General features: G+C 43.5%; 1 protein-coding gene across 5 annotated transcripts in view; it reads right to left on the reverse strand.

Annotated features, from left to right (window-relative positions):
- The window catches only part of BMAL2 (basic helix-loop-helix ARNT like 2), a 60,973-nt gene that overhangs the window by 9,350 nt on the left and 30,074 nt on the right, over positions 1 to 21,549 (reverse strand). For 4 of the 5 annotated variants that reach the window (XR_014712905.1, XM_084638467.1, XM_084638468.1 and 1 more), the window contains 4 exons: positions 21,330 to 21,436; positions 20,634 to 20,784; positions 11,012 to 11,070; positions 8,111 to 8,219 (listed from right to left, as the gene is read on the reverse strand). Coding sequence is in view for 3 of the 5 variants with exons in the window: in XM_084638467.1 (XP_084494593.1) it covers positions 8,111 to 8,219; positions 11,012 to 11,070; positions 20,634 to 20,784; positions 21,330 to 21,436 (426 nt within the window). In the remaining 2 variants the exon portion in view is untranslated. Of the gene's footprint in view, positions 1 to 1,170; positions 1,289 to 8,110; positions 8,220 to 11,011; positions 11,071 to 20,633; positions 20,785 to 21,329; positions 21,437 to 21,549 lie in introns of all 5 variants that reach the window. The other variant, XR_014712906.1, reaches the window with a different exon arrangement.

Here is a 21,549-nt window from a genome sequence, read left to right on the forward strand (position 1 = left end):
CTGATTTGTTTTTAGTGTCATAAATACCCAAGGGTCTGGTCTGTGCTCACCTTGTTTACCTATTTGGTTGGTATATTTTTCTCAAGCCTCCCCAGGAAAGGGGGTGAAGGGGCTTAGGGGGATATTTTGGGGAAACAGGAACTCCAAGTTGTCCTTTTCCTGAATCTTTGTCTAACTCACTTGGTGGTGGCAGCAATACCGTCCAGGGACAAGGAAGAATTTGTGGCTTGGGGAAGTTTTTAATCTAAGCTGGTAGAAACAAGCTGAGGGCGGTCTTTCATGTGGGACTCCACATCTGCACCCCAGAGTTCAGAGTGGGGAGGGAACCCTGACATACAAACATATTGTTCAGACTCTGTATTTACCCCAACTTCCACCCAATTTGTTGCAGGGGTAGTACACCTCTGTGTTCCCTCGAGCCTCCTACTAATAGGGCTTAGTTAGCTGTCAGGGCCACAGCCACACCTGTTTTACCTGCAACCATTATACTGGCACTGCAGGACAGCCACTCCTTCTCTTCCCCATTGCTCAGGCCCCATTCTCTCTCTAGCTGCAGCTCACTTTTCCTTGAGGGCAGTGCCTGTTTAAATGCCCCACTACCATACCAAAAATCTCCTTACCCATGATTTGGCCAAGCCTTTTCAGTTATTTCCATGCTTTTCCCCCCAGAGCAAGCCTGTGTGTCATGATACACCTAGGGGAAGGCCTTTCCTGCCCACCAGCATAGCACACGACCCTGGCTGGTCCTCGGCACTCCTGGCTCCCAAATAATTTTTCTTTACCCTATGCCTGTGGCTACTGAGTGCTTCCTTTCTCAGGCTCTCCAGGAGGTTTGTTGCTCCTTCTCCAATAAGAACAGTCACTCTGTAGATCCAAACTGCACCTCCCACTGCAACTGTTGGTTCTCCAGGAACTACAACAGTGCCTGAGTCTGCTTTGGGTGCTTAGTCTTTTCCTGAAACAAACCCATGAAATCTGGCAACCACATAATGTCCCTCCATGCTCCACAGTGGGAGAGTAACCCTTTCAAGAAGGCCTCAGTATATACTAACTCCTCCCTCTTTTTTTCTTTCCTTTTTCCTATGCACCAGTGACCCTTCTCACTTTCTCCTTATTTGAGAGCTGACTGTTCTGTCTGCACTCTTCACCTATGTAGAAGAGCAAACTTACAACTGGAGCATCCCCTCATAGCTGGGCGTGGTGTAGCAGCTCTTTCTTCTTTAACTTCCCCTGCCAATGATCACTCTAGTTCCACAGTGGTCCGCCTCTTCTGGCAACAACATGCGTCCTACGCATGTAATAGAATGAGGAGGAAGGGTATTGTTATTTAAAGGCTGGAATACCAGTTCTTCTTCTTGATGGTTGTTAGGATATAGATATTCAGGCCTGTTTGCAAAGGCCTATACTCTAAGAATTTAGGTGTATTCTTATCACTTAGCCAGTTATAGAGGTATAAAAGAAAGACTCAAAATCACTGTCTGCCGGTGTAAGGGCCTTCTCTGACTGTGACAGTCTGAGGCCCTGTTCTTAGGCTAAGGCCTATGGCTAAGCAACAGAGGCAGCAATAAGCTGGGAAGCGAATGGTCACATCCTCACATTCCAAACTAGTCACATTGAAATAAAGTGCTATTGGGCTATTAGGAATACAATCCTGTCCTGATAATGCCTCTCGCCTCCACAGAAAGGGAAGTGCCTAGAAACTGTAGAAGGAAACTTAGTTTGATAGCATCCTGTCTGGCAAGAACTGACTTATCAATAGCTGGGATGTGAAATCCTCATTTCTGTGTTGTTCTATCACCGTAGTCCCCATTTCTCTATTGTTTGTCTGCATAATCTCTGTCTGGTTCTGTGATTGTTCCTGTCTGCTGTATAATTAATTTTGCTGGGTGTAAACTAATTAAGGTGGTGGGATATAATTGGTTAAATAATCATGTTACAATATTTTAGGATTGGTTAGTTAAATTTCAGTAAAATGATTGGATAAGGTAGAGCTAAGCAGAACTCAAGTTTTACTATATAGTCTGCAGTCAGTCAGGAAGTGGTGGGTGTGGGTGGAGGAAGGGAACAGGGAATGGGGATGGGGAATTGGAATCATGTTTTGCTAAGGGGGGGAATGGGAACAGGGACACAGGTAAGGCTCCGTGGTGTCAGAGCTGGGAAGGGGGACATTAAGGAAGGAAACTGGAATCATGCTTGCTGGAAGTTCACCCCAATAAACATCGAATTGTTTGCGCCTTTGGACTTCGGGTATTGTTGCTCTCTGTTCATGCGAGAATGACCAGGGAAGTGGGTGAAGGAATAAGCCCCCTAACAATGGTTAGTAGATCTCAAGAGATCTAGCTGTAGATCTAGTGTCATTCAGATTTTTCTAAGACTGCATCTGATCTTGTACCAAACAGACTCTCTCCTTAAAAGGCAAGGTCTTCCATATGTGTTCTTATATTTCTGGTGAAGGTCAGATGATCTCAGCCATGAATGCTGCTTTAATGCAACAGCTGACACCACTGCCCTGGCTGCTGTGTCTCAGGGGTCAAATATGGCTCAGGACTTCCACCAGCTTTTACTAGTCTTCAGGAAGAGATGTGGCAAAAATAGCCTTCTTCTCCCACAGATAGTACTGGTAGCTGGACATCACAACTTGATGATTAGAAACCCCAACATCCACGGACCCTGAAGAGAAGACTTTTTCTGCTGAGGGCATCGAGCTTTTTTCTTTTTTGGCTGGATGGGCTAAAATATGCCTGTCCTTTCGTTCTTTAGGAAACAGCAGCAACTACCAGTGAACTGGGAGCTGGATGTTTGTGGGAAAAGTCCATATATTTCATATAGTACATATAGTAAGTAGAAAAGTTTATCAAGACATTACTTGACCAGTTGCAGGATTTGACCATATAAGCTTGGCTAGCTGCAATAATGGTTCCAAAATGAGGAGTGTGATTTTACCGCTGGAAGGAGATTCCAAAATAACAAACACAGGATGAGAAGTCTCTTCCACTGTGAATATTTTCTACACTGTAGCCATTCTTTCTACTAGTTAATGTAACTGAGCATCATCTTCTGACAGAGAAGATGACCCCACAAAAGAATGGCCACGCTGGGTCAGACCAATGGTCTATCTAGCCCAGGATCGTCTTCCCACAGTGAATGGTACCAGATGCTTCAGAGGGAATGAACAGAACAGGACAATTTATTATAGAGTGATCCATCCACTGTCATTCAGTCACAGCTTTTGGCATTCAGAGATTTAGGGACACCCAGATCATGTGGTTTATCCCTGACGATCTTGGCTAATAGCCACTGATGGACCTATCCTCCATGAACTTATCTCATTCTTTTTTGAACTCAGTTGTACTTTTATATATCAGGAGAAACTGGTTGACTGGTTCCATGCCAGTGTTCTGGAATTTGGTGACACCTTCTGGTTCATCTTCTGAAAAGATATCAGGGACTAACATTGGACAAGGGTCCCTCTGAAGTGGAGGTGCAGACTGATCCAGATGAGTTCGATCCAATGCGCAAAGTTTACCCTGTTCCCTCTGAGGAGAGGGGATCTTTGTAAAGATGGGACTGGTCAGCATCCTTTTAATAGCTAGGCAAAGGCCAGTAAGGTCTGTGACGAGTTTGGTCACAAAAACTCCCTCAAGACTGTCACTAGATGTGCTGGGATACCACTGCGAACAAACCCCCCTGCCAGAGAAGTCTTCCCTCCACTCCCATATTGTGGATCTAGACACACCAGTCAGCTACAGCACATGACCAAGAGGTCATGCCCCCTTGCAGTTCACAGAAACTAAGATTCGCTTAGCCCAGGGGCTTCTCAGTTAACAGGGACTTTCCCAACACCCAGTATTCAGTCTTTCTGGTAGACTAAACCCCAATTGAATCTGTTTTGCTCTGTTTAAAGCTTATACAGGGTAAACTCAAATTGTCCACCCTCTCGAACACAGATAGAGAGATATGCACAGCTGTTTACTACTTGGGGGAGCAATTACTAACTCTGGGTTAATTAATAAACAGAACTGATTTTATTAAGTATAAAAAGTAGGATCTAAGTGGTTTCAAGTAATGACAGACAGAACAAAGTAAGTTACCAAGCAAAATAAAACAACACACACAAGTCTAAGCCTAATACATTTAAGAAACTGAATACAGGTGTAAATCATCCTCAGAGATGTTCCAATAAGCTTCTTTCACAGACTAGACTCCTTCTTAGTCTGGGCCCAATCCTTTCCCCGGTACAGTTTTTGTTAGTTCCAGCTTAGGTGGTAACTAGGGGATTTCTCATGATTGATGCCCCTTTGTTCTGTTCTACCCGCTTTATAGCTTTGGCCCAAGGCGGGAATCCTTTGTCTCTCTGGGTTCCCACCCCTCCTTCTAAATGGAAAAGCACCAGGTTTAAGATGGGTTCCAGTATCAGGTGACATGGTCACATGTCACTAAGACCTCATTCTTCATTACCCACAGGCTGGCCCCCATATCCACAAGAAGGCTTGCAGGTAAATAAATCATCTACAGCCAATTGTCCTAGTCAATGGGAGCCATCAAGATTCTAAACCACCATTAATGGCCCACACTTTGCATAATTACAATAGGACCTCAAAGTTAACTTCATATTTCTAGGATTAAATACAAGAATGATACATACAGACAAATAGGATGAACACACTCAGTAGATTGTAAGTTTTGTAATGATACCTTACAAGAGACCTTTTGCATAAAGCATATTCCAGTTACATTATATTCACATTCCAAGCATACTTGCATAAAGCATGTGGAGTGCAATGTCACAAGGTCATCTAACCCAAGGTGGTATATTCCATTCTTGCCAGTATTCAGCGTCGGATTCTCCATCCTATACTCCTAGGGGAATTATGCACCACTATGCGTGTGCAGAATTCATGTCCACCACAGATTTCTTTGCTGACAGGAAAGCAAAGGGAAGCTGCAAGAGAAGTTACGCAACGCTCCCTAGCTGTGCAGGTACATCGTTTTAGGCACCCAGAGCAGCCGGCGGACCAGTAAATCACCACAGGGCTGTGGACACCCCAGCCAGTGGCTCCTACCCTGAGCCAGAATCAGCTGCTAGTTCTGGCTGGGCTGGAGGCAGGGGAGGACAGGATTTCCTCTTCCTCTGCACAGAGTGGCTGAGGCTGTGTCAGACCCACTCCCAGAGACCTTCCCCAGCTGCAGAAAGCTCAGCATCCTTCCTTGCTTCCTGCCCCCATCGCTCCTCAGCTGAAGGGGGGGGCAGGGGGCACTGAATAGGGAGTTGCTCTCCCATCCGCCCAATCCCTGTGCATCTGGACCTACCATACCCAGACACCTCTGCCAATCCTCACCCTGTACATCCAGAACCTCCCGAACCCTCCATACCGGACCCCCACCCCATTGAACCTCAACCCCTGCATCTGGAGCCCCCTGCCCCCAGACCTCCTGCCTCCAGACCAACCCACCCTGAGCTCCCTGCACTCAAACCCCCACCCTGATGAGCCCCATCCCCATTAGCCCCCACATCCAGACCCCCATGCCACTGACCCCCAACTAGCTGCACCCAGACTCCCACTGCCCCAGCACCCAGACCCCTCCACTGAGCCCCAACTGCTTTCACCTGGAAGCCCCTACAGAGTCCCATTGCCCCTGCATCTGGACCCCCCCCCATGAGCCTCTGTGCATCCAGATCCCCCCACACACCTAAACCCCCCACTGAGCTTCCTGCCCCCAGACTGTCCCATATAGAATCCTCACCCCCACACCTGGATCCCCCCCACACTGAGGCCGTCCACACTTAGATCCTGCCCGGTTGAGCTTGCCAGCCCCACACATGGTGCACCAAGCGCAAAGGAGCAAGGCCCCAGGGTGTTTCTGGGGTAGTCCCAGGCCTTGTGCTATGTCATGGTTGGGTGCAACCTCACCACTGAGTCTGTGTCCTGGGGGTGGGGAAGCTGCAGGGTGATCTCCCACCTTTGTACAACCAGTGGCCTGTGCTCCCCACTGCCATGCTGGACCCTCTGCATTTATTTATTGACAAATTAAAATTCTGCACAATTTTGCAAGGTTTTAAAATATTGAGCGCAGAATTTTTAGTTTTTTGGCACAAAATGCCCTTATGAGTAATCCTAATATCCCTGTTGGATAAGGGTATTCTGTTTGTCTAAATTATCTGTATGTTGTGTCAGTTTAATGTCTTCTAGTGTATCTGAGCCACTCCACAGGAGAAAGAAAGGTGGCAAGTTAACAGGTCTGTACTGGCCCGAGTCTTCAGACTGTGGATCCCAATGCAGATGAGAGAGAATTCAAACTTGAGAGAGTATTAGTCTTGGTAAGTATAGTACAGAAAATGGCGAAGCAAGCTTCCCTAGGGACCCTGTAGATGTCCTGAGGAATGTAGCAACACTTCAGGGGAAACCTGTAACTTGGAGGAGGGATTTCTACTTTTTTTCCCCAGTGGGGAAGATGCAGGAGGGATACCCAACATATATAATATATATTTTAGATTCCCTTTCCTTTCTGCCCAGAGGATCCCTGAACCGGGGTGGCCTTTGGCTCAAAGTATGGTTCTCACTGCAGAGTATGGTTCTGGAACTGATTTATGAACTTATCTGCTTTCATTACTGCAGTGGTGGCCCAACATTGAGGAGTCTGAAGTTGTGTCTGGAGCCTTTTTGGCCATTATTTTGGGGGGTGGGGTTGGGGGGAGGAGAGGAGAAATAGATATGCTTGTTACATTGGGGTATGACCTTTCTTTCCAGATTTATTGTCACTGGGATCCTTTATTTTTGGTTTGGGCTCCGAAGGTCTTGGAATTGAGGCCATGGGATCTGAGAGGGCCCTGGTGTACAGACTGGTCTGCTAACAGAAGCCAACGGGTGCACCATTTCTTTTGCTCAGAACAGAAGGTGCTGGATCCCAGCGATTGCATTTCTAAAGCTTGGTTCTCCCATCAAAGGTCAACACTTGCAGGAACCCATCTTGCTGAACGGTTAGATCTGATGGCTGCAGATCCTTTGGTACGGTGATGCTAGATTTTACCGTAGTAATGGGGGGTCGGTAATTGGGACAGGATTGTATACTCTTTTGAATCCTTGAAGGAGCTGGGGCTGAAGCAGGCCTATCTGTATTCATGGATTCTAAAAATCTGGAACCAGAAGACTTTGCCATTAAGGCTTCCTGGAGAAGTAATTCCAGAATATTTGGAGCTGGTTTTCACATACCTTATGAGTTATAAGTGTGAAGGTGTGCCATATGGCACAGCAAGATGGAGAATACCTTCTCCGATCTAAGTCAAATACCTTGCATGGGTGTATGAAGCTGGTAACATAGCAGGAGAAGAGACACACCTCTTAAATCTTAGTCTTTTCTCTTTTGGATCTGTGGATTTATGCTGAGGCACAGGAATAGACTAAAATGAATTTAAAAACTCTATTTATTTAGAAGAACTTTTATTTAAATGGTTAATTCTATATTAACAGAGCTAGTCAAGGAACTGAGTTTTAAGTCGATGATTCCCAGTCGGAATGACTTGGTGAGGTTCATGGTCTGGCTGCAACTGTGCTTGAAAGGAACTGAGGAGGCTGGAATGCCAGACCACCTTTTAGAACCTCACCCTCACAATATTCGGGAACAGTGAGTAGAGGGATGGGCTCTAAGGCTTTCCAACAGGCACTGCTACAAGAAGGTTCCACATTAGAGCTGCACTGATGGCACATCTCTTAAGTATGAACAGGCAGAGGCCATTTGAAGGTAAGATTATTTCTAGTCCCCAGGTATCTGTTCTAATTTAATTAAAGTGAAGATGTGACAAATCCAGAATAATACAATTTTTAGAAATCTGGGTGAATAAGCAAACTTTTTAAAATAAAGAATGACTAGCATACTACTAAGATAGTTATCAGGTCAGTGCTCTGCACTGTCATGAAGAATCTCAGGTTAGGTTGCTATACTTGGTCTCTCCTGAGGCAGTGTACCAATGCTGAACCAAAAACACCTACTCATATATGATAAGATAAAATAAAAGCAGTACACTAGTGAATTCCCAATTACTTATGCTTCTCCCATCACATTCTACTCTTCTTTGCTTAAAAGCTTAAAATACAATTTCAATTTTCATTACCTTTCTAAGTTCATTACTTCATTTGCAATCTCAGTTCCTATGCTTCCAGCACCAAGTATTGTTCCAGAGAACATCCCAGGTACACTGGGAAAAGACTGCTTTGAAGTATCTACAATTACAAAATGAAAACTAAGTTGAAGTTCATTAAATGTTAAAATATTTTCACTATACAGCAGGAAACAATTAACCCATCTCTTCTCAACCTTTAACCTCTTATTTACCTAAAACAGATTCCTTACTCGTGTTACTAACAACTTAGAGAGAATTTTATAAATCTAATTGATTTTCATTGTTCACTTATCTTCGCATTTTACTAAGCTTCACCAGTGAAACTATTGCATTTCATTTACAATCAGGGTGGACCACTTAAATCATGATTTAAATTGGCAATCATTTTGCATTTGTATTTTTTAGTTATTTTCCTAAAGAAAGGTTAATTCTCATTAATTAATAACCATTAAAACACATTGATGTGAAATAAAATATAGCATTTACACTAACTTTGGTGCTTCTTTTTTGGTAACCAAGAAGATACAATGTATCTACACAAGATTATTTAATCTATTATAGTTTAATTTACATCTATTCAGATTCTTAATTTTTACACCTTTTATTTATGTTAGAAAATAGTGAACAATGCACTTATTACATGTTGATTTTTTACTTGTAATTTGTGTCAAGCTCTGTGTGATGAAAATTAAAATTAAATTAATTTTTTTATTAGCTAAATGTGCTAGATACCTAAGAAAAAAGTTTTACAATGTTTATCAGAATGTGTTTTGCATCTAAAACTCACTGATTTATTAAACAAAGGAAGTAGTATCTGTAGTTAGTGAATTGAACACATTGTTTCTGGTCACCATGTTCTTCAAGACTGCCATTTAACTGAACTGGTTAAATAAACTGAAATGAAAATATTCTCTTTGCACTTGCACAAGACTCTCAAAAATGGCCATACTGGGTCAGTACAATGGTATATCTAGCCTAGTATCCTGTCTGACAGCAACTAATACCAGATGCTTCAGAGGGAATGAACAAAACAGGGCAATTATTGAGTGATCCATCCCCTGTCATCCAGTCCCAGCTACTGGCTGTCAGAGGCTACAGACACCCAGAACATGGGGCTGCATCCCTGACCATCTTGGCTAACAGCGACTGATTGACCTATCCTCCATGAACTTATCTAATTCCTTTTTTAATCCAGTTATACTTTTGGAAACAAGTTCCAAAAGGTTGACTGTGCATTGGTGAGAAAATACTTCTGTTTGTTTTAAACCTGCTGCCTAACAATTTAATTGGGTGATACCTGGTTCTTGTATTATGTGAAGGAGTAAATACCGCTTGCTTATTCACTTTCTCCACACCACTCATGATTTTACAGACCTCCATCATATCCCCCCTTATTCATCTCTTTTCCAAGCTGAAAAGTCCTAGTCTTTTTAATACCTCCACATGTTCCATACCTTTAATCATTTTTGTTGTCCTTCTCTATACCCTGTCCAATTCTAATACATCATTTTGAAATGGGGCGACCAGAACTGCACACAGTATTCAAGGTGTGGGCATACCATGGATTTATACAATGACCGTACCTGGTCTCTGAGGGCCACAACCCCCAGCACTGAATGCACACATATGCCACCCGCCCACAAGGCAGGTAATCATACATGTTGCATTCAGTACAACAAACAGGATAGCCCCCCACTCTGCTGCTGGACTTCTGCCTGAATTCTTTTTACTCCTGCAGCTTTTTTTTGTTTTTGTTTCCTACTTTTGTCAAAAGCTGACTTAGCATTTCAGCAAACTCTGGTTCCAGGTGCATTGCCAGTGACTTCCACCAGTTCAGTGGTTTTACTTTTTTTAAAACTTCGGCAGCAAATATGTACTGCTTAATTTTTTAAAATTTACATTATCTTCATAAATTATAGTAAATTTAGGCCTTAAACATAAATTGTCATAATTTAAAATTTAATTTTAAATGTTTTTTTAAAAGGCTACATTTAAATAAAAAACTGATTTTAATGTGATTTTTAAAGCACTGATTTTTATCCATCCTGCTTATCATCAATTTCACGTTTTTCTACACATGTACTGTGCTGCAGTTTACTAAACTGCAAAGGAATGTTTAAAAATTGTGGTTTCTTTTAAAGTCACCTTTTATAAACCTTGCAGGTTCTGTAACTCTAACCCTCCTTTTTCTTGAAAAAACACAAACATTTAAATATAAATAATCATACTGTCTGTGCTGTGTTTCCTATCAAGAGTGCCAATAGCGTTAGATTGTTTTTTTCGTTTTACTTTAAAAAAATTTTTTTTTTAATTATCTGCGTACAAAGCCCAGCTAAAAGAGGATGAGTGAAAAAGAAAAGGTCTGTGGCTAGATGACATAGCAAGTAAGGAAGCAGGTAGACAACCGATTCTATTTACAGCATATAAACACCGAGATAAATCTGTCAGTACCATCCTACATTCATAATTGGGTACGCGTAAACATCCCAACATTATAATACCAACTAATATTAAACAAATATCATCATGATTAAACTCAGAATGAACCATTCATCTTTTCTTTTGAACTTGCTATGTGTTAGCAGTGTACCATTCTGCCTAGCTGAATACACAAGTTTAGGAGAAGGTGAATAAGGGAGACCAGGCAAATAATCATGATACCTTGGATCACAAAGGGACGCAGTGAGCTACAGGAGCTAAAGATGCTATGTTTAAGTACAGAGCTTTGTATTGGCTTTGAGAAAGCTTATTTTCCTCACACAACCCACTTGGATCAGATGGTCACAGGACCCAGATTATTCCAATACTATATACTAATCGCTTATGGAATGATCTTGTAAGAAATGTACACACTACGACGATAACATTTTGTGACCTAAAAACTGTACTTGCCTTCTGAGGACTGGGAACTACAGGGTAGTAATGCTTCGTCTCCCGACTCATTGTGACCCCTTAGAATTTAAGGGCATAGAAAAAAAATCAGTAAAATTTAAAACACAATACATAGTATACTTGGTATTTGAATGAAAGTAGTACATGAAACCGAGTAAAACAAGTCACAATTCTGGGCACATGACAAAGTTATATATGTTTGATCCTTTTTCACCAGAAAAACTGAATTCCTACTGCTAAATAGGAATGCTCTGTGTGTTATTGCTTTGTGCCAGGACAATCCCACTTTCTGTGGCATTGTTGGATCATATTAAAGAAGTTCTGTATTAAAATCACAAATGAGCTTGATTCCCCATAGTTTAAATTCCAGGGTATTACTAATTAAGAGGTCTCTTGGTTTTTGGTACTGTTTCTCTCCCTCTATGTGTGAAACTTGCAAGCTGCTAATTGCATTAGTACATTCTAAGACAGAGTCTGCTCTCAAAGCAATACTCTAACAACAGAAACAGCACCCAGAGACTCCCCGCCCTTTTGTTGTATTAACAATTGTGATTAAAATAGAGACAGAGGATGTATGTGGATGGATGCTTGGTGTGGATAATAACTGAATGATCAGGGAGGTGACAGCCTCAGAATCCAGTGTCCATCGGCTGAAGAAGGCGACAACTGGAAATAACCAGAGGACCCCCGGAGGGCAGACTGGAATCCACCCAACAGCCTCAAGAATGGGAGAACCAAAGAACAAGATAACATCTAGCAGAATGGAGCCGTCAAGAATGTGCTATCTGCTGATTGATTCAGCAATAGCATGATGAAACAATTCCCATAGACTGGCATAGGAAAAAACTCCTATAAAAATGGAGTCTAGAAAGTGAGAACTTGGGGGTCTGATTCTGCAAACCAACTTCCAGGAGCATCAGATGAGCATCTGACAAGGCCCTGCTCCCTCCTCATGTCCAGGCCACCTGGCCAGTGGCTTGGCATAAGCAACTCTAAGGCTGGTAACTATGATAACAACCTTGCGGAACGTGTGTGTGTGTGTGTGTGTGTGTGTGTGAATAAATATGAGATTGAATGGAATGTTATAGCTATAACTAACTGCCTACTATGATTCTTTCTGTATTCACAATAAATGTGGTATTTTGCCTTTTCCTCTTTAATAAGATCCTGTTGGTTTTTAATTTATTGGTAAAAAAAATCAGGAAAATTTAAAACACAATACATAGTATACTTGATATTTGAATTAAAGCAGTACATGAAACCGAGTAAAACATGTCACAATTCTGGGCACATGACAAAGTTATATATGTTTGATCCTTTTTCACCAGAAAAACTGAATTCCTACTGCTAAATAGGAATGCTCTGTGTGTTATTGCTTTGTGCCAGGACAATCCCACTTTCTGTGGCATCAGGTGAAAGATTTAGCTCCACTTATTCGCCAGTTTTGTTTAGGTTATATTTTACAACCAGCGAAGGAAGCTAGAGCAACAGAAAACACAAAGAATTAGACCATACTCCTCTATCATGAGGCAGTGAGGAATGCACTTTGTCTAAAACCTGCCCAGGAACATAACTCACCAGAATGGGTAATCCTAATGTGCAAGGGGACCCATGTTTGACCTGCAGATTGGTGAAGACCAGCTGCTTAGGCTTGTGTCTGAGGAAAGTCACATAAATGTCTCCAAGCACCTCAGGATGAATCTGTGCTCCCTTCTTCCCAGCTTAAGGAGTAGTAAATTCCATGCAAACTTCTGCCAGGAAGGGCAGAGAACCAAGGTTCTTTTCTTGTGTCTCTATGGAAAAGCTACCTCTATATTCTCCAGTGTGTGTTTTGTGGTTGTGTATGTACCTCTCTCATTCTCAGCCCCAGTTACCAAGGGAGTCAGGATAGTACACCAAAACAGGCCCCATCTGAACTTTCTGGCTGAAAAAAGTGTCTTGGGGCACATATCCACTCTGCTAGACGGATAGCTATGGAGGAACTTCACCCAACCTGCTGTTGAGACATCAGAGAATTACTACCTCTCCTGATATATATGGCTTGTCAGGCACTGGGGATTGGCAACAGGTGGGTTGGACAGTCATCTTTCTTGGAGGAGGACTATGTTCCCTTTGACATTCAGTAGGTGTCCGTGGCTGGAGAACCAGTAGTCATGAAGCTGTTACGGTGTCCATACCACTAACAGATGAAGTGCAATTACTGGTCCTACTTTTATGTATCTTTTTACCTGTTGAACTTTGCCAAATTGTTACAGAGGGAGAACTGTGTATCATTCCCTACAGTACCATGAGACCTTAAGATAAGAATACAAACTAATTCACAGAAACTGAACAAACTCTTTGGGGTGCGAAAAAGAGAGTTTCAGCTAGCTGGATTTAGCACTGCATAATTTTACACTAATGGAGAAATGATTGAACAGATCAAGTAAAAAGTAAATATAACCATGATCTTCTATCAAACGCCCACATGGAAGCAAACAGAGTAACGGTTGCAAAATGTTTTGTTTCAATTTTAACATTGCCATATCTTTCTAAAAGGTGCTCTCTCACACAGTTATGAGTGTGAAAATGCAATTTGAAAATTGTAAATAGGTCACAGAGTAGATAGTGTCAACTAAGGCAGAGTGTTTGGTCATCTCTGCATTTTTTTCCCCCCAAGAAATGTGCCCTTAGCAATGTAGGTGTATGGTAATAGCTACTGAGTGGTGCCTCTTACCTAAGCCAATCTGCATGTGCTGATCAAGTGCCTAAGAATGAAACAGGTAAAGGGATGGATTTTAAAGTGGGAGGCAGCAACTTAATAAAGCTTTAACTTTAATACCAGACGTTTACGCAGGTCCAACATGGTGCCTCCTGCTAAATAAGTTTGCAGGTTTGGCCCCCTATAGCCTCCCTAACCCTTAGGATTCAGCCCATTTCTGAATTCTCTTACCCTTCCATTCTGAGGGAGAATATGGGTACACATGAAGGATACCTCAGTCAACAAAGATTTAAGGTTGGGTCGCACATGCGCAGTCCCTGTCTCACACCGCCTCAGGCAGTTAACTGGTGCTATGCGACCAACCGCCCCTCTGTTCCTTCTCTACTGGAGAGATCAAGTATTAATGTCCGAAGTAGAGGGGAGGAAGGGAAGGAGGGAGGATAGTGGAGCACCCTCGGGGACACATCTCAATGTACCTACTTTACGGCACACGGTGAGTAACTTTCTCCTCTTCTTCGAGTGCTGTCCCTGTGGGTGCTCCACTTTAGGTGACTTCAGAGCAATGCCCTCCAGAGGAAGGAGGGGGCTTTGGAGTTGAAGGAGTAAGAAAAGACAGTACACTGAGCCCAAAGAACGCACTGAATGTTGCCTGTTGTTGTAATGCGTAATGCTACGTAAAGGCATGGACTGAGGCCCAGGTTGTAGCCCTACAGATGTCCATGATGGGCACTTCGTTAAGGAAAGGAACAGAGGTCGAGAGGGCTCTGGTGGAATGTGTGCGAATCCCTTTAGGGGGTTGCCGGTCACATTGATGGTAGCATAGTTTTATACAATCAGAGAACCACTTGGAGAGCCTATGTTTGGATATGCCACTCCCCTTGGAGCGTTCAGTAATGGAAATGAATAGTTTGGGTGATTTACGAAATGGTCTTCTTTTGTTTATTTAAAAGGCCAATGCCCTCCACACATTAAGAGTATGAAGTGTTGTGTGTTTCCTATCCTCATGAAGTTTAGGGTAGAATGTCGGCAGGTAAATGGGCTGATTAATGTGGAAGACAGACGATTTTAGATAAAAACTTGGGGTGTGGTCTCAGGAATACGTTATCTTTAAAAAGAGACAGCGTATGGGGGTCTGTCATGAGAGCACTCAACTCTCCTACATGTCTGGCAGATGTAATGGCCACTAGAAACGCCACCTTCATGGAAAGGTGTAGGAGTGAGCATGTAGCCATGGGTTCAAATGGGGAACCAGCGAGGGCCCAAAGGACTAGGTTGAGGTCCCATGGTGTAGTAGGATCACATAGCTCTGGATAGACGTTGGTGAGGCCTTTGAGGAAACTTTTGGTGAGAGGGTGAGCAAAGACAGAATTGATCCACCTTGTGGTGAAAAGCTGTAATAGTGGAGAGGTAAACTCGTACTGAAACTCATGGAGAGACCTGACCTTTTAAGTTCTAAGAGGTAATCTAATATTGAGGGTAAGGAGGCTGAAAAGGATGATATCTATTTTTGCTGGCACCAAGCATCGAATCTCTGCCACTTGAGTATGTATGTGTGGTGGGTAGTTGCTCTGCGACTATTCAATAATATGTTTTGTACATCCTCCGAGCAGATCATCTCAGATCCCTTGAGCCATGGAGGAGCCACGCTCTGATATGGAGTCTTTGTGGATCCAAATGCAGGGTGAAACCCAAGTTCTGGGACAGCAGATGAGGCAGAAGCAGGAGCATGATTGGTGGACGCACTGCCATCCTGAGAAGGTAAGGATACCAGGTTTGTTAGGACCATGCAGGGGTATTAGAATTACTTTCACTTTGTCCTGCCTGATCTTGTGGAGCACGTGGTTCAGGAGGGGGATGGGAGGGTAGGCTCCCAGACCTGCCCTGGAGCAAAAATGGAGGCATTTGGTATTTTGTGCAGTTGCAAAGAGATCTATCGGTGGGAATCCCCACTGTTGAAATATGCATTGGAGTACGCGGTTGCCTAGCTCCCACTTGTGGCCCTGAGAAAAGTGCCTGCTTAGGATATCTCCTGTGGTGCTCTGGCATTCAGAAGGTATGAGGCAGAGATGTGGATACTGTGCCTGATGCACCATTGCCAGAGTTTCATGGCTTCCATGCATAGGGAGTGTGATCATGCTCCCCCTTTTCTGTTTATGTAACATATACAAGCTATGTTGTCCGTAAGGATCTGAATGGCCTTGACTTTGATAATTGGTAGGAAGTGGGAGTAGGCTTTGCAGATGGCTCGTAGTTTTAACAAATTTATATGGAGAAGGGATTCTGCAGGGGACCAGTGACACGGGACAGAATGTGGATGCAGGTGTGTCCCCCATCCGAGGAGCGAAGCATCTGTGGTGATGATTAATGTTGGCATGTTCTGAAGGAAGGGCACTCCCATGCAGACGTTGTCTGGGTGTGTCCACCAGAGTAGAGAGTCTTATTTTGTCCGGCATCATGAGGCATTTGTTTAAGCTGTGTTTATGTGGGACATAATATATACGGAGCCATCCTTGGAGGCAATGCACGTGTAATCTCACATGACTGATGACAAAAGTTGTGGCAGCCATGTGACCGAGAAGTTGTAGTAGGCATGTCCTGACAGATACCTGGGGACTGCTTCATGTCGTGGCTATGAGATTGGTTAGAGCAAGGAAATGTTGTTGAGGTAGGGAGGCTATGGCCTTGGGAGAACTGAGATGGGCCCCAATGAACTCAAACTCTTGCACTGGCGTTAGAGTGGACTTTGTGCATTTATTTGGTGGCCTAATCTCATGAAAAGGGTCTCCGTCTGTTTGGTGGCTTCTAACGTCATTTGCCATGTTGGTGCTTTCAGCAGGCAGTTGTCCAAGTATGGGAATATCATGATTCCGTTTCTCTGGAGCTAGGCTACAACCACTGCTAGTATTTTCAAAAAAACCTGATGGACAGTGTATAGTCCGAAAGGAAGAACCTTGTATTGGAAATGTTCCTGACCAATAGTAAATTGGAGAAACCTCCAATGGGAAGGATGGATTGTTATATGAAAATACGCATCCTGGAGTCAAGGGCCAAGAACCAATCCCCTCTTTCTAGTGCTGGGATTATGGCACCTAGTGTGATCATCTTGAATCGTTGTGTCTTGACGAATTTGTTGAGTTGGTGTAGGTTGAGTACTGGTCTCCATCCGCCCGACTACTTCTTCGTTAGAAAATAGTGGGAATAAAAGCCCCTTCCTCTCTGTTTTTTTGGAAACGGTTCTACTGCTCCTAGATGTATGAGGTGGATTACCTCCTGACACAGTAGAGGCTCATGAGATGGGTCCCTGAATAGGGATGGAGAGGGAGGGTGGGTAGGGGGTTTGAAAAGAAAGGGGATGGAGTAACCAGTTCATACAATTTCATGCACCCATTGGTTGGATGTGATGGTTTCCCAGATTGGATAAAACTGAAGTAGGCGGTCTCCGAATGGCCAGGAGAGAGTAGAAGTCTCCAGAACAGACAGACATGGGGTTCTTGGGCCCTCGGCCAAGGCTTCAAATTTGTTGCCTGGATGTTGATAGCTACAATGCAGCTACAGGAGAAGTAGGCTGTCCTTGATTACCTCAGTTTGAGGCCCTGTGACTCATACTGCCGATGTTGTGAATATGGAGTATGGCGGTAATATTGAGGAGCATAACAACTCCTCTGTCTTTTCTTGGGTCTAGGCATATAGATCCCCAGAGATCACAGTGTCGCTCGTGAATCTTTGAGGGTGTGAAGAGAGTCATCAGTGTTTTTGGCAAAAAGTTTGGGCCCTTTGAATGGTAAAGTCTTCGACCATGGATTAAACTTTCCTAGAAAAGCTGGAGAGATGGAGCCATTAGGCCCTTTGCATCACCTCTGCAGTCGCCACTGATCTTGCAGCTGTGTCTGCAGAGTCCAGTGCAGCTTGGAGGGCTTTTCTGGAGACGGGTTGTCCCTTGGATACAAGACTGTGAATTGTTCTGCCTTCAGGAATAAAATCAATACATTCAGAAAACTTTGTCTAGTTATTGTAATATTTTGCCAGCAAGGTCTTGTAATTGGCTATGCGTAGGTGTAGTGTAGCTGAAGAGTAAGCCTTGTGGCCAAAATGGTCAAGGCTTTTTCAGTCCTTATCACAATGTGTTGTCTTGGGCTGTTGTCTGCCACATTCATGGACTGCATTGACCACCAGTGTCGGATGGGAGAAAAGGAACTCTGTGCCCTTCGCTGGCACCTAATATTTTTTTGTCAGACCTCTTGCAGGTTGGAGGAGCTGTTGCAGGCATCTTCCAAATGGTCCTGACAGGTTCCATTATCACGTTGTTCATAGGCAAAGCGATTTTGGACGGGGGTGGTGTTCAAGATGTCCACCAGTTCGTATTGTGTCACCTGGACCTCTTCCAGAGAGATGTCCGGAAAGCTAGCCACTCTTTTAAATAGGTCCTCAAATTGTTTGAAATCATCCCCTATATTAGGGGGAGGAAGCATGACTGTGTCGTCTGGGGAAGATGACGACAGGTGGGTAGGTGGTGCCCCTTCCTGGTATGGTCCTCCTCTTCCTCCCCTTCCCCAGCCAGTTCCAAAGGTCCAGGTACCAAAGGTGCAGACAATTGCTACGTACTCAGTCTAGAAGTGGTGAGCAGTCCCTATTGTGTGGGGTAAGTTGCCCATGGGTTCCACTATGCCCACTGGGGTGGGAGAGGCATAGGTGGACCCCAGGGTTGGCCATACCACTGTAGATGTTTGGGATCTGCGTAGTATGCCCCCTGAAAGGATCCTGATTTGGGTGGCTCATGGTGGGCAGGAGATTGTGGGGGAGAATCTATTTGTCCCTCCTTGCTTAAAAAAGGTGGAGCAGAACATAGTGGAGTGGCAATGAGACTCGGTGCCGAACGTGCCAGGATCGTGTTGGTGCTGAGGATGGGAGAGTCAGGCGTAGATCTGATTAAGAGATTTTTGTGCCATATGAGCTGCTGTGGAGTCTGCATGATCTGCACCGGGGGCTGTGCTTGGAGCGGTGCTGGGAGCTGCGGTGCATATGTTGGCACCATAGGCTGTGCTAGTACGTACACAGAGTGTGATTTGGGGTTCAAGGACTGAGCCATGGTCTGCACCGGTGCTGCACAGCTGTGTGTTGATTGTGGCTTTGACTGAGTCAGTGCCAAGGCATGGGGTTCTGATTTCTCCTTAGCACCTCTGTCCGAGCTGGCTCTTTTAGAGTCCTTAGCTCTCGCAGTACTGGCGGTGCTGGATGGTCCCGCTATCTTGGCTCTGGGCACTAAAGGTGTGGTCAGTGCTGATGCAGTTTGCCTGATCGCGGAATGGCACTTCTTGGCTGATTCCTGCATTGGGGATATAGTTACCCACTTTTTAGACACTTTTTTAGTGGGTTCATCAGAAGTCTGAATGGAGGAGGGACCCTTGTCAGAAGCCATGATTGGCGAGGCTTTTTCCAGGGGAGGTCCAGGCTTCAGGCTCAGAAGCAGGTCTGAGAGACTTCTCCATGAGAAGGAGTTTGAGTTGCAAGTCTCTAGCCTTTCTTGAAAGCCGGAGTAATAGAAATGGGATGATATTTAATAGCGCAAAGTGTAAGGTCATGCACTTAGGGACTGACAAGATTTTTTGCTATCAGCTGGGGACTTATTAGTTGGAAGCAACAGAGGAGGAGAAAGTCCTGGGTGTACTGGCTGATCACAGGATGACAATGAGCTGCCAATGTGATGGGGCTGTGAAAAAGTAATCCTCTGATCATATTAGCATCAGACAAGGTATTTCCAGTAATGATTGAGAAGCATTATTACCACTATACAAGGCACTGGTGAGACCTCATTGGGAATACTGTGAGCAATCCTGGTCTCCCATGTTTAAGAAAGATGAATTCAAACTGGAACAGATGCAGAGAAGGGCTACTAGCATGATCAGAGAAATGGACCTTAGGAGAGGAGACTCAAAGAGCTTGGCTTGGCTAACCAAAAGAAGTCTGAGGGGAGATATGTTTGCTCTCTATAAATACATCAGAGGGATAAATACCAGACAAGGAGACTAATTATTTAAGTTAAGCACCAGTGCTGAGACAAGAATAAATGGATATAAATTGGCCATCAACATGTTTAGGGTTGAAGTTAGACAAAGGTTTCTAACCATCTGAGGAGTTTCAGAGTAGCAGCTGTGTTAGTCTGTATCCGCAAAAAGAACAGGAGTACTTGTAAGGTGCCACAAGTACTCCTGTTCTTTTTGTCTGAGGAGTGAAGTTCTGGACCAGCTTTCCAAGGTGAGCAGTGGGGACAAAAAAAAAAAATCTAACTGCTTTGAAGGCTGAGCTTGATAAATTCATGGAGGGGATGGTATGATGAGATTACTTACAATGACCCATTTGTGACTGCTAGCAGCAAATATCGCCAGCAGCTGGAGATGAGACACTAAATGGGAAGGGTTCCAAGTTACTACAGAGAATTTTTTCCCAGGCGTCTGGCTGGTGGGTCTTGCGGACATGCTCAGGGCTAACTGATCACCGTATTTGGGGTTGGAAAGGAATTTTCCTCAATATCAGAGTGGCAGAGACCCTGGGGGTTTTTCATCTTCCTCTGCAGCATGGGGCAGGGTCACTTGCAGATTTAAACTAGAGTAAAGGGTAGAATCCCTGTAACTTGAAGTCTTTAAATCATGATTTGAGGACTTCAGTATTTCAGTCAGAGGTTATGGGTGTATTACAGCAGTAGGTGGCTGAGGTTCTGTGGCCTGTGATGTGCAGGAGGTCAAAAAACTAGATGATCACGATGGTCTTTTCTGGCCTTATATCTAGGATTCAAACAATTGCAGATTTTGTACTTTCTAGCCCTGTTTTTCTCATTAATATTTTTTTAAATTAATAGCTTTATATTAATGATATTCCTAATTAAGACAAAAAGTAAGATGCAGATTCACATCACCAGTTACTTACAACACTACAGTATTGGTTGATACAATGTACTCCAGTTCTTTGGTCCATGGATTGATGAAACTAAACCACTGACTCTTCAATGTAATGAAAGTTCCATCTTTTGCTCTGAATTTGTAGGAATTTGTAAATATTTTTTCTTTACTCTGCAACACTAAATAGGAAAAAAACATATTAAGCTCATCCGGATTTGTACACACAGGAGGACACAACTGACTTTAAAAAACTGTATTGACAACTCAGTTTTGGTAGCCACACAACCAATAAAACCATTTCAATTTAATATAGTGCCAACAATGTGTTTGGTACTTTCCAGATAAGCACAAAGACTGAATTCCAATCAAATTTCAAACTCAGCCATCTGATCAGACATGAAGCAGAGCCCATCACCTCAGCTCTTGCAAGTCAACAGTGGGAAGATTTGAGGCTTGGTGGTCCTTTAAATTCAATATTTAATTACATGACTACATACGACCCCTGCTTCATTCAGTGGACAGAGACTGAGGCAGAGGGTTAAGGGAAGAGAAAGAATATTCTCTTGTGTTTAAAGCACTGGCAATACTACAGATGTTACATGCGATACAAGGCAATACTTAATGAGGACCTTATTTCTAACTTTTCCTAACTCGTGAGTACTTGATTTTCTTTTCACAAAGTCTTTGTATGTCATTTGTATTAGGAGGACCAAGCATTTCATACCTGCTTTGTGTTTATCAGCTAGATGATTGTGATCATCTTGATGGAAGTACTCGTAACAAGAAGTTCCTAGAAGCTCTTGTGGCAGATACCCTAAAATTGCTGTTGCACTGTTAGGCAATAAGAGAGGATTCACACATAATTAAAACACTTTATTCAGCATCTTATGCCAATATCATACAAAACAGAAAAAGCATATTTAAAGGGGAAACACATGTTTATT

Source organism: Lepidochelys olivacea, assembly GCF_965140295.1.
Source record: "Lepidochelys olivacea isolate rLepOli2 genome assembly, chromosome: 1".
In the NCBI taxonomy this organism is placed as follows: domain Eukaryota; kingdom Metazoa; phylum Chordata; order Testudines; family Cheloniidae; genus Lepidochelys; species Lepidochelys olivacea.